Below are 14,147 nucleotides of genomic sequence, written 5' to 3' on the forward strand. Positions count from 1 at the left end.
ACTTTTGTTTTCTTGACTCTAGATGTTTCACTCCTGGCATTTTTAAGCACAAGCCATTACATTTTAAGGGCTTAGAGCACACGGATGATGTAGATTTAGCTGCTTGAGTGATTGACCTGTGCCAGCTTAATGGAAGCTAAAGTGGAAAGGATGTTTGAAGAATGACAGTCAGAAATGCGACAACTTCCTCACAGCTGGATCCCTAGAGTTTTGGAAAACCACTCTGACATTTGCTGATGCTGTCATTTGTGGCAGTTTAATTTTAGTCAGAAAGATAAAAACAACCAAGAAATGTGCATACTTTCCTTGGGAAAAAAAAATCTATAATTTTTGAGTGTGTTGGTAGTCATTTGTGGCAGTTGATTTATCACTTGTAAATTGAGTGCTTTGCCCGCTCCCCCTCTGCCTTTTTTGTAGCACTGAACTAAGTAGCCATGAAATTGCCTGAATAATGTCGTTTAAATCCAATCTCACCACGGCCCTTCACCTCCGCTCATCCTCTGTGCTGCCTCTCACAGCTCTTTTTCCTTGTTTCCCCAACTCGTTTTCCTCTGAATCCCCAAAGCCCCTAGGTTTCTCTGAAACTGCCTGATTCAAAAGCCTGATCAAGCCAAAACTGAGTCCAACTACAAGGACACTTTGTCTTGCCGTCTGAGTACTATTAGACATTAAGGCTTATTGGGGGCTTTTATCACTTCCTGCCCTACCCAACATGTAGGTCTTTGCGTTTTAATAGGAGTGAGTCAGTTTCGCAGCACAGCGCTTTTAATGGATATCTCAATCATGTTTTATGACGGAGCTCTTGCTGTACGTTTTGTCTCGCAGTTTTTCAGTACAGGCTGGGAAAAGAAAAAGAAAAAACCCGGTTAAGAATTCCCAATAGGTGGAGTTTTCGGGGGGGTTTGTGGGAGGGGTAATGTAGGTCTGTCTCTTCATTTGGAGATGGTCTGATTGAATAATTGAGAAATTGGCCTGGCCAAGGCTAAGACCTACTGGTGCTACTTATAAATCTCAAATGTGTCAGTGCAATTAAACAAGTCTTTTATCCTCCTTACTTCCTGCTCGCTCTCGTTTCCGTCTCCAAGGGTAACCCAATTTTGAACAATAGAGAGGCCAAATTAATTTCACAAAGCACTGGTTTAATAATGCCTTAGGTGCCTGATTTGAGTTAAAAAAGAGCTATTTATCCAGGGATAAACCTCCACTGGAATAGAGAGTGAGGGAGCTGTGTGAGGAATAAAATATAATTTCTATAGAGCTGCTAAATTTAAAACATTCAAGATCCATCCACATAATTTGTGAATTATGTATGTGCGGTTTTACAATAATTATTTTGTATTCTAGCAGAGATTTTTGAAGCAGTTTCGACTGCAGTGAAGAATTTAAACACCAAAGGTCAATGCCAAATACCAAATGTGTAGCTAAATACACACAATATGTCTACAAGTTATTGAACAGGCTTATTTGGATAAAAGAAGTCCAATCGTTTGTTGAAATGATCAACTTTCAAGAGCAAGTCATCTAGGGTGATGCCCAAGGTTATTACACACCTCAGGGTAATGATTTTGTGACCACAGGGTCTTCGATGGAATCATAGTATATAGTAAATAGAGTGCCAATTTAGAACAGTGGTCCTCAACTTTTTTATCACCGCGGACCAGTGAACGTTTACTAATTTTACCACGGACTAAAACATTGCTGTTACTCTGATACAAGTTTTATTTTGAGTTTGGGTGTTCTGTGTTTGTCTGGAATATTTAGTCTTATGGAAATGTTTATATTCTGCTGAAGCTGATTGGTCAGTTCTTGTCACGTGACTCGCAGTGCGCTTAAGAGATTCATTCAACTGTGCGTTTGGGCCTCAAAAGGTCACCGTCATGTGCAATCTCCTTAGGTTGATCTTCTTTCACCGCTATGGTGGATACACCTGATTTGTTGACAAATGGGTTGCAGGATCTATTCTTTGACAGTTCGTGGGTCCTTCACTTTTCCCCTTTGCAAAGAATCTTTCCAAAGACGTCTGTTTATTACTCATTTTGCTGCTTGTTAGTTAAATTTGGGCACTCAAGTGACAGAGATGTAACCTAGAGAATAGGGTAATTTTTCAAAATAAAAGACTTTTCAAAACAAAAGATGGTTCAGACTTAGATAATAAATAAAACAGAAATAATTAATCATTTCTTGTGCGGCCCGATACCAATTGATCCAAGGTACGTTACCAGTCCATCGCCCGTTGGTTAAGGGCCACTGATTTAGAAGACTCTCTAGACCTCTGATTTCTGATTATAAAATGGTTACCAGAAGCTGTCAGGCTCCTAGAATTTAACACAACTGTAAACTATACAAATCTCTAAAAACGTAACTTATAATTTTTTTGTGTGTGTGTCTTGCAGGTGAGCTGACTGTCCCCATGCCCTCCCCGCGCTACCCCAGCGCAGCAGAGCTGGATGCCTATGCGCAAAAAACAGCCAGCAGCCCCCTGTCCATCAAGATCTTCCCCACCAACATCAGGGTTCCCCAACACAAGCACCTTAACCGGACTGTGAATGGATACGACACCACGGGACAGCGCTACAGCCCCTACCCCCACCTCCACACAGGGGGCTACCAGGGTCTGTTAGCAATCGTCAAAGTCTCATCATCATCATCCTCATCCTGCTCATCTTTTGTACCCTCCGCGAAGGGCGTCCTCAAAAACTCAGAGGGCAGGAGGACTAAGTTGTCTCCTGCGCAAATAGCAGTGGCTCCTTATCCACCTCCCAACAGCAGCACTTTAGGTCATTGCCATGGACAGATTGTGTACCACACAGGGCCACCCAAACCACCAGAGGCCACCACTTTATCGGTCCCACCTAACGTCACTGTGGCTGGCTCTGTGATCCCTGTGGCAGGAGGCCGAGGACTGAATCTCCCTCCTCAGTCCAATCTTCCCTCCATCCAGAGCATCATTTACCAGATCAACCAGCACTGCCAAGCCCAGGCTCTGCAGCAGGTGTGTCAGAACGGGACGTCTACGGGACCTCCAAACCCCAGCCCTTCCAAACAGGGCACCACTAACTCCTCAGGGGGGACCTACGTCACTGGTGTGGCTCCACAGGGAAACATGCCCTATTCAGGGACTGTGATACCAGGGCAGAACGGGGAGGTCCTGAAGGCCGGGGTGTATCCCGAAGGTATGGACTATCTGCTGTGGCAGAAACAACAGCATCATCATCAGCAGCAGCAGGCAGTTTTGAGGATGTACAGTGGAGGAAGTGGAGGCGGAGGTGCAATCAGCAAGTCGCCAGAAACCTGTGGCCCGGTAGGGTCCATTATGCTTGGAGGGGCGCAGGTGTCCTCTTCCAGGGGTTATCCGATGACGGCCAGTACGAGTGGTGGGGGCGGACTAGAAAAAGTCAGCTCCTCTCCTTTGAACTGTGTTGGGATGCATGGGAACTTTTCTGTCGGCCAGTACTTTGCTCCTCCATGGAACAGTGTTCTGGTGACGCCAGACAGCGACTGCTACAACCCACAAGAGCTGCCGGGAGCTACAACCACAGCTGGACCGGTAACCGGACACAGGGAGCTGGGATTCCCCCATCATCACCAACACCCTCATCATCATCATCACCACCATCACCAACACCATCATCACCACCACCCACCCATAGACAGCACAGGTGGTCTGTGCTGCAGTTTGCCCAGTAAGAGTCTATGTAATACGTCAGTGTTGAGCAGCAGTCTGCAGTCACTGGAATACCTGATCAATGACATTCATCCCCCCTGCATCAAGGAGCAGATGCTAGGGAAGGGATATGAGACCGTGTCTGTGCCGAGACTTTTGGACCACCAGCATGCGCACATCCGCCTCCCTGTTTACAGATAAGAGGAGACTTGGTCTGACCAATACAAAAAGCGACTGGAAAATCTTTAATCACAAACTGCAGTTGTTGCCATTGCCTAGATTTGCAGTGGAGTTACGTGATCCTGCTCAAAGCAGACTGGGGGAGATCTGGATCAAAACAAGCTTGGGTGAATGCTGGAAAGCCAATCGGTGCCTCTCGGCTCAGAGCTGGGAGAGAATAGCTGGCTAGAAATTTGGAATGTTCCTAAATGTGGATTCTGTGATTCTATTTTCTCTCTCTTTTAGCCAAGAGGGAGTTTTTTTGATTGTTTTCCAATTGTTTCTCTTTCTTTCCCTTTTGAATTGCTTTATCAGACTAATATTTCTTTTTGGTGACAGTCAATGGTTTAAATGAAGTAAACATGGCCTCTTCTCCTCCCAATATCGAAAGTTACCAATCGGATGATGTAACATGATGAAGATGATGGTCTTAAAGCACCACAGTTGTCTATAAGAGATACGGTTGAACCTCTGGTCACAAAACACTGTAAGGGGTAACTGTATGCGCACATTACATTTCAAAAGACCAAAAAAGCAACTAGATCTGTGCTTTTAGCTGACATTAATGGGTAAAAACCTTAGCGTTAATAGTTTTTTTAATAGAAATTGCACTGCTTGGGGTGTAAAAATGTGTGAGTCTTGGGAGGTTGGAAATTAGAGGTTTGAATATAATGTATTTAAAGAACTTGAAGACTTGAACCTATTTTTGTTGTTTTATATATATTTGTAGTATATAATATGCATTGGCTGCTAAGGGAGTAAGAGTGTAAAATGCTTAGTTTTTTTATGTTTCGTTAATGGTCTTTTGTTTTGATTTTATTCTCCTTTGGCTGCAGTATACGTTTCTGCTGTTCTCACGGTGTAATCACCACCGAGAGCTAAACAACAGAGCGCTCATTTATTTACCTACACTGGAAACAAATCTCCAAATAAGCAGATATGAAAGGAACGGGTTGTTGGAAAGCTCTGAAATGAGACCACCCTTATTAACAAGGTTAGGCCGATCAGGTCTTTTGGGAAAGAAACAACGTTATGAACGCATTCTGAATACCGAAATGAATCCGATTTGGAATTCTGAAAATGAGCTGTCTGTTGTTGGTAATCTTGATTGGTCAGGGATCAAATTACTTTTCCCTCACGGCTGCAAAGTTTTTTTGAGCCCGTTAAACCAAGGTCTGAGGGAAGTTGACTGTCTGAGGTGTCGCTTGACCATTCCTCTTTTTTGAAACGATAAAAACAATCATTGCGGTGCCTCTCTGGAACGGAGGTGGAGGGGATGAGTGTTTTTCTCAGCTTTGTGCTAGCGGTTTCAAGCCGGGTTGAGGCCACTCGTAAGCTTTGTCTCAACACTGAAATATTTATTCCGACTGTGACTTTCCTGTGAATGTACTGCACTTAGATTACTGAGAAGACTAATGCCTTGTGGGACAGAGAAGGGGGAAATAAAGAAAAATTGGACGGGCACAGCGGTCCATGGCGTTAAATTAGCATTTCTTTTGTCAGTCAAATTTCACCGGTAAATTGAATTTAGAAACTCGAGAGAGGCGACGGGGGGTTTCTGGCAGAGGCAAAAAGCTGGCTACAGTCTAGATTTATGAAGTGCAATTATTATGACTGTATTAACAATTTTGTTTTCTCTGAGCTTACACCAAAAAAAAAAAGAAAATGTAAAACTACAGCTGTGTCTACATTCCCAATGTACCACATACTCATTCCCTTCTTGTTTTGAGGTGCAAAATAAAATGATTTCAAGAATTTGAGAAAAACAGTTCTTTGCTTTGACCTTGTCTCTCTTTTATTACAAAGATGAAATTGCCATGCACACACGGAGGCAGTTGGAGAAGTGAAAAATGAATTTCTTGCAGAGATATTGCCATACCCCTAAATAAGCACTATAGTTTTTTTCCCTACTAGAAATTGTTTATCTGAAGCCATTGTAACCCTAGGTCAGGGGTGCCAATTTCTGCATCTAGGGGGACATTGTCTAGACAGTTACTAGACCATATCCCAAATGATACCCTGAACCCTTTCAGTCCACACTTGTCTGGGAAACTGGCAAGCCCACATCTGCATTACTGAAAAAGCTAAATTTGGGACTTTTTTATAATTAGGCAATGCCAAATACAGGTGTAATGAGAGCCTGAAATGTTTTGAGCTTGTCCGCTTTTGACCACTTCTAGAGGTAGTCAAAGAGACCCCCTAGTTTTTTACGATTATTTGGGGATTTTTTTGTGGTGAAAATGACTGATTTTGTGTTGGTAATTCCCAGAAATTTGCGGACAATTTTATATATGTATATAAATTATGTACCGTTGAATTATTACCCCTCACAAAAATTATTTATATATATATATATATATATATATATATATATATATATATATATATATATATATATATATATATAATTTACCATGTTAAGTATGTTAGGTGTGCAATCTGACACAATGACAATGACACAAATCATAAAAGTAAAGCTTCTTTATTTTGGTCTCTTATCAAGACCAGATCTACAACAGATCTAAAATGATAGGGATTCAGCCAAAGGAAGGTTGTGTAACTCTTATTTTAATCCAATCTTACTTTCTCTCAGATTTTACTCCCCAGAGCATCTAACATCATGTACCTCACATATACTGTACATGCGTTAGGGCTTCCTCTACCATAATACACCTAAAACACGAATTGCCATAAAACTTGTCAATAACAGATATTGGAAAAAATTGATGATGTTGAACCCAGACCAGGAGACTCGAACAAGCAGAATTTCTGTATTGAGACGTGTTGGTTAGTCTGCAGTCATACCACACAGGGAAGCGTTTTCTCTTGTTAACAGCAGGGTAAGAGTTAGACAAAATCATTTATCGATTTTACGCACACTATAATACCAGCCATACATGTATTCGCAAATTTGGTTACGACAGCGGCTGTCAATCTTGAACCAATTAGCATGAACCATTAATTGCAAATGGAAATAAATAGCAATTGATTGTATGGTTTGAAATTGGATGTTTTATGAGATTATTAACATTTTTTTGCGAAATTGTGCAAAACATACAACTTTTTGTTATTTTTGCGTTGTAAAACTAGGGGGTCAGACTTATTGAATTGATTCATAAACATTACAGGTTTGAAATTTTACTATGGCTTGTAAAGGTTTTATTTCATGTTTGAAGTCATTACTCTGCTGTTGTTAATTGTGTTTCATGCAAAGCCAGTTCAGTCACCAAAACTAAAATCATATGATCACCAAAACTACTTGATCAGTGTTTTTACCCGATGAAATAACATGATTGTAAAACGTCATTCTAATCACTTGAAATCTTCTACAGATTTTTAAGGAAGTAAAAATGTAGACAAAATATATTAAAACCATTAGATTAAAACAAAATAATTACTGCGCAAGGAACTCATCAGAAGTAAAGGAAGGTCTACATCAATTCTAGTCGATTTAGCATCTTTTAAATGTAAATGTTCACAGTCAATGTAGTACATTATTTACATTTGCTTTACATTTATTTAATTTCAAGCTATTTTTGGAGCTTATTTGCAGTAGATTGAAAAATCAGGCCAAGTCTATACATACCTGTCTACTGGAGGAACCTCCCTATCAGAAAAACAGAAAAAAGGGACTGATGTAAACACCAGGTGTGAACAAGAATATGTTTCTCTCATCTTCTAGTGAACTAAAATGCATCTTAATACCATTTTTTTTTTAAACAGGGCCCTCTTCAAGTGTATTTGGGTTGGTTTGGTCTAAACCAAAGTTGGGTGTAATTAGTTACAATAAACCAGTTACTGTAATATAAATTACTTTTCAATTCAATTCATCTTTATTTCTATATAGTGTTTACAATGTAGATTATATCAAAGCAGCTTAACCTAAAAGTTCTAGTAAATTGAAACCATGTCAGTCCAGTTTTTAGAGTTTAGGTTCAGTTTAGTTCAGTTCAGTGTGGTTTAATTTTCACTGCTGAAAGTCCAAACACTGAAGAACAAATCTATCAATGCGCAGCTCCACAAGTCCCAAACCAAGCAAGTCAGTGGCGACTGTGGTGAGGAACAGACTTCACCAATTGACGAAAGCGAAGGAAAAAAACTCAAAAGAAACCAGGCTCAGTTGAGCGTGACCGTTTCTCCACTGGCCAAACTTCTTGTGCAGAGTCTAGGCGCTAAAGGCTGGAGAATGCTAGATGTCTATCATGGAGAAAGTGCAAGTGTGAGTAGGTCACCAGTGGGTGTTCAGGCTGGCCCACAGGCTCTCCACTCTTCCATGACCACCACAGCATCTGCTCAGGATACGGCCAGGTCTAAGATTATGGATACACCTAGAAATGCTCTGTGGTTGGCATCATCTCTTCACAGGTCTCAGATCACATCAATGGCACTGCACAATTTTTCTGCTAAAAAGGTAAATGATTACTTTTAATTCCTAGGTAATTTAACCCTCTCAAGGCAGGCGTTGCTGATTTGCAACAGTTAAAAGCATAGATTTTGCCTGTTTCTACAATTTAATTTGAGCCTGAAAGGGTTAATCCAGCCTGATCTCACGAGAAAACGTAAATATTTTACGTTTTGCCAGTTTAGTGGCTAATTCGTACGAATTCGTACGATTTCAGTCGTACGAAATGATACGATTTTAAAAAGGAGGCGTGGCACCTAACCCCACCCCTAACCCCAACCGTCATTGGGGGAAAAGCAAATCGTACTAAATTGTACGAATTAGATCGTACAAATTCATAAGAATTAGCCACTAAATGAAAAAGTAACGAATTGTAGTTGTAGTCCGTGAGATTGTGTTGGTTAATCCCATTTATAGTGTACTTTAGTGTACTCACTGTATATTTTTTGTAGAATCATTTTCAACTAAAGAAGAACATCCATATCAATTATTATGGAAATTGCATATATTGTTTCTCAGATAATTTACATGACTTGATTTTTTTTTATCTGAAGCATGCTTTGTTGAAAACCCCTAATGCTTAGGAAACAATGAAATCTTTTAGAAATGGATGTCAATATATGGTATTTATGAAATATATATCATTATTTTAAATTGTAAGCTTCTAACAAAACTAAAAGCTACTGATTGACTCAAATGTAACGAATTGAGAGTTTAATATCTATTGTCTGTGGGTTTATGTGGATTGTCAGCACTAAAGCAAGTAATTAGTCTCCACTTTCCTTACTAATATGCAATTCCCTCTCTGACTCCTCCACTAACTACAAAAAAATAAATTAATAAAAAAAAAAAATACTAATGTTTTGCTTCTTACACTGTCTTTACACACCTGAAACTTCCCTTATTCATTGTTGCTCTTATAGTTGTGTAAATTGCTTCCTTGTCCTCATTTGTAAGTCGCTTTGGATAAAAGCGTCTGCTAAATGACTAAATGTAAATGGAAATTAAATTGTTTATTGAGTAAATAATTTACTTTTCAGACCAAATAATTAAAAAACATAGTTTTGAATCATACAATTACTAATAAATTACTTTTTAAAAGTAATTTGCTAACACTGGTCTGAACATGTTTATAGGACACTGCAGGCCTTTAGAAGCAGGATTGGACACCCCTGCCTGAGGTGAAATTCAATCCTTAGTTTATACTTAAAGCAATTAGTCTTAAGTAGTCAGGGTTTGTAGACTTCACCTTGCACACTCTGAGTTAAGATTCTTATCTGCATATTTATCAGTACAGCATGCAACCTGTTGTAACAACTGCATGTCAATCACTCTTAAGTTTGTAGTCACTGTTCGACATTTTCTCGACAAGGCAAACACAGCATGTGAGTTTTAATTAACAAGATCAGCAGCATGGTTTTTAAATGAGTAGTTTCTAAAGCCTTATACCGTGACATTCTAGAACCGCATCATCTCAAGATGTGTATCTGTTGCCACATCAGTCTGGATTAAATGTCTGAAAGTAGAGCAAAGCTTCATAATAGTATCACAGAGTTAAAAACTGTGTAAACCACATTGAAGGTGTGATGCTCATTTGCTCTCCCTCATGCTATATTTTAATCTTGCTTTCACACTCTTTAAAATATGTAAAGTATTTGTAAAAGTATTTTAGTTCTATTATAATGCATCTATATTACCCTATAAACAGTAAAAATAAAAAACAATTTAATAATTAGTTAATTTTATGATGGATATTATATCTAATCTATAGCTCTGGTTCCAAAACTTTCGCATATCAACATTTTTCTAAACCGTATTGTAATACAGCCTACAGTCTTTTACTGTTGAAAATGTCGAAAACAATGCTGCCTTTATAGAATAAGTTTTATAATGTACTCATAATGTGGTAGTTCTCTTATTTTTAAGCTGTTTGCTCATTAGCTTGCATGTAGGATGTTTATTAGCGATTAATGTCTTATTCTGCATGATCATATTCAACATCCCTTACCTTAACATGACCGCATCAACTATATTATTAGTTATTAACAAGAAGTACATTAGGAGTTTATTGAGGCAAAAGTCACTGTAATATTAAATATTCCACATACTGAAGGGTTGCTCATAATATTTATAAATGGTCGTCTTCTGCTTTATGTACAGTAACAAAAGTTTTTGTTGTATAAACTGCTATCAGATTTGTATTGGCTAGACATTTCCCTTAGGTTAAATCAAATTGTGTGGAACACATACAAGCATGAATACATTACCAATGCAAATGCGAAGGTTTTAAATCTAATACCTTTACAGGGGAAAAAACTTGTGCACTTGCTGAATTTTATTTGTGGATGGCTTTCTTGTTGTTCAAATAGTAGAGAATAGCAGTAGCAATGCCAAAACGGTGGGTTCAGTTATTAGAGAATGCACTAACTAATAAAATGCCTTCAATAAAAGTCACTTTGCATAAAAGTGTCTGCCGTCAAGTCATGAATATAAATGTACATTTATTAATTATCTCAACTAATCATTTTTTACAGTGGCATGGAATTAGTCATGGGCCGGTATAAGATTCTGACAGTATGATAACCTTGGAAAAAAATATCACTCTTTTACAGATCACTGCTTTAAAAAAAGTTTAAGAGTTTGCCCTTAGCTGATGATTGATTCTAAAACGTGCTTGGCATGCTGTCCTGGGAGAGAGCCCTGAGCTCGTGAGATTCTCGAGCCCCGGGCTCCCTCCTGTTGCTGGGCGAGAGGGGAGTCTGAGCTCAGGTAGGTCTCGAGAACTCCACTGCTTAATAATAGTAAACGGAGATTATGAAATAGCTATAGAGAGTGTATGCTTGTCTATGATGTCGATTTAGAATTGTCAATTAACTTATGTTACATGTTTTTGATCTGTAGGAGGAAACCGGAGAACATGGTAACTCCAAACAGAAATGCCACTTTCGGCCAGGTAAGATCTGAGCCAGTGACATTCTTGCTGTGAGGCAATGATGCTAATCATTGGGCCTCTGTGCTGCCCTGACAAGGAAAGGGGAGGAGTAGGGGTGGAAAGGGGATTCTTCAAGACAAAGATGGCTAAGGTAAGATACTCTGGTTATTTATAGTGATTTAGGAACCGTCTGATTGGTGAATCGTGTGTTAGCTAATGAGAACCAGCTGCTATCAATCATAAGCAGGAGCTTCTCTCGAAATTTGTTCAGAAATAAACTTCACTTATTTTTAAATGTCTGGATAAAAAACAACAACTTTTTCCCCTTTTAACGCAATATATTTTATTTTGAGAAACATTTTTAAGTGTTTTGGAGCAGTAAACATGTCAGGTTTTATAATTTAAATGAATCATTGACTTCTGCTGTCTTCATTTGTTTCAAAAACACAGATTTCTTTACAATTTAAAATGGCATCTATGGATCTATTTTCTGTTGGAGATACCGTTGTCCTAAAATATAAACATAAATAAAAAACATAAATAAAAAATCTTAAACATACCTTAGAGACAGTATAGCAAAAATGTTTGGGCGGTTTTAAAACCTTGACTTTTCCAAACCGCGGTATACTTTGAAAACGGTTATCCCCCTATCAAAAAATATACATCTGAGGTGGTGATCTAGCCATGACGCAAAGCTAACACTATGGTAACCACATTAAGAGACGCTATTCGGATGCTATATTTCAAGACATTCGTCAGGTTTTTGTCATCAAACAACTCCTGTGTGTAGTAGTTTCTTACACTTTTTATCCAAAGCCTTTTTTGTTTTGTTTTTACATGTTTTTTGACACATGTAGACTGTGAAATAATTGAAATTGTTCGGCATAGTGATATGAAACTGCAATGTGGTCAAGACCTTCCAGGAACTAGTTTAGGCGTTGGTCACATATTGCATCTTTTGCATGTTCAGGTTTATTATTTCAAATACATGTGGCCAGTGCATATACATAGAGAGCGATGGCAAATTAGTTACGTTTCGTCATGGGATCAGGCTGTTTATTTGTACAGTTTTTTAATAGTGTAGCAGAGGGTGGCATAGTGGCGCAGTGGGTAGCACTGTTGCCTCACAGCAAAAAGGTTGCTGGTTCAAGCCTTGGCTGGGCCAGTTGGCATGTTCGCTCCGTGTTGGTGGGGGTTTCCTCCAACTGCTCCGGTTTCCCCCTCAGTCCAAAGACGTGCTATAGATGAATTAGGTAAGCTAAATTGTGAATGAGAGTGTATGGGTGTTTCCCAATGATGGGTTGCAGCTGGAAGGCCATCCGCTTCATAAAAAATCTGCTGGACAAGTTGGCGGGTCATTCCGCTGTGGCAACTCCTCATTAATAAAGGGAGTAAGCCAAATAGAAAATTAATGAATGATGGTGCAGCAGTCAAATTAAGACAAATGAGCTCATGTATGGGACAAATTCTGCACCTTTGTCTTCCGAACCACCCAAACCCCCCTTGACAATGGGCTTGATATTGTATAACGATGAGACATATATTCACTCTTAGTTGAAGCAACTAGATATTTAGCGATGAATTCAATGCACAAAGCCTATTTCAATAAGTCAGCTTTGGCTAAATGTGAGTCATCTGCTAAAAATATGGCAAGCTCCTCTTAATTTTGTGCCATGTACTTGATTTCGCATTAAATTTGATCGCAAAATCCCTGAAGGACTGGTAATGATGTGACGGAGCAGCTGAAATAGTGCTCCAATGTTATTCCACAGAAAACAGCACATGTCCTGAGAGATGCATTGTGTCTCCGCAGAGAAGCCATGTTAAAAGTGATTGTGTTAGTCAGGCTTGGAGTGTGCCGTATTGATCTGCTGTAGATTAGCTCATAATAGCATAGCGCTCGCTTTGAAGACAAACAAGGGGGACCTGCGGGGAATAGAGGCAGAGCACCTGAAGTCAGTCATGCCTGCACAACATTCAAGTCTTGGTGCTGATTTTTTTCCTTACTTCTTCAGTCCATCATCAGTGCCGTGTTTGCGCTAGATAACGGCTGATATCCTAGATAAAATGCGCTGTGAAGTATCTGAGCTCGTGTTGGTTTAGAGGAACCAGTGTTGTAAGAGTCTATAAACATCTCGGAGTGCGCGCTGTGTAGTTTTTGTCAGGCTGAAAGATGTGCGTCTGATCACATCCCTGAGGGTTTTCCTCTTTGCCTCTCTGCCGCTGTCATCCTTTATGTTCAATCTCTGCTGTGTTAATGGATTTGAGGAGTTGCTGCTGCTGCAAAGGACTCTCTTTCTCTCAGTCTCTTTCTTTTTTCCTCACGTTCTGCCCTCTACGATTTAGAGAGCACGCTATATTTTTATTTATAAATGGAATTGATTTAAGTTGGATGTGATCATATTGTACATTGTGTTCATGCTTTTTTTGTTTCATATAAAGGAGAACGGGGATGGTTGCAACATAGGCAGGTACAACAAGACTTAGGCCCAATCGCATTTCTAATTTGTCCCCCTTTCCCTTCCTCTTGGCCCTTGAAACAGAGTGTAAAGGAAATGGCTTTAAAATTTACCCCTAAGAAATGAAACACCACTACAACTCCAGATAGATGATCGCGACTGCTGAAGTTATTTCAGTTGTGTGGTTTATTTATAAACTAATTTCGAGAGGATCACATGCTTATGACAGAACACAGCTGGTACCGAATTAGCTCCGTATATTTGCACCAATCAGATGAATACTGATACATTATAAATTACCAGGCTTTCTACTATAGTCATCTTCGTCTTGAAGAATCCCCCCTTCCGCCCCTACACCTCCCCTTCTCTGATAGGGCGGCATGGTAGCCCAGTGGGTAGCACTGTTGCCTTACAGCAAGAACGTCACTGGTTTGGCCCTCTCCGGGCTGGTCAGCTTTCTGTGTGGAGTTT

At 39.5% G+C, this 14,147-nt stretch overlaps 1 protein-coding gene across 5 annotated transcripts in view; it reads left to right on the plus strand.

The window, feature by feature from the left end:
* The window catches only part of fam222aa (family with sequence similarity 222 member Aa), a 98,824-nt gene extending 93,173 nt beyond the window's left edge, over positions 1-5,651 (plus strand). For 4 of the 5 annotated variants that reach the window (XM_087252905.1, XM_087252903.1, XM_087252904.1 and 1 more), the window contains one exon: positions 2,394-5,651. In XM_087252905.1, coding sequence (XP_087109031.1) covers positions 2,394-3,865 — 1,472 coding nt within the window. In that variant the 3' untranslated portion in view covers positions 3,866-5,651. 5 annotated transcript variants of the gene reach the window in all.
* The last annotated feature ends 8,496 nt before the right edge of the window (positions 5,652-14,147 follow it).

This window comes from Danio rerio, chromosome 5 (assembly GCF_052040795.2).
Source record: "Danio rerio strain M-AB ecotype USA chromosome 5, GRCz13ab, whole genome shotgun sequence".
Taxonomy (NCBI): Eukaryota; Metazoa; Chordata; class Actinopteri; order Cypriniformes; family Danionidae; genus Danio; species Danio rerio.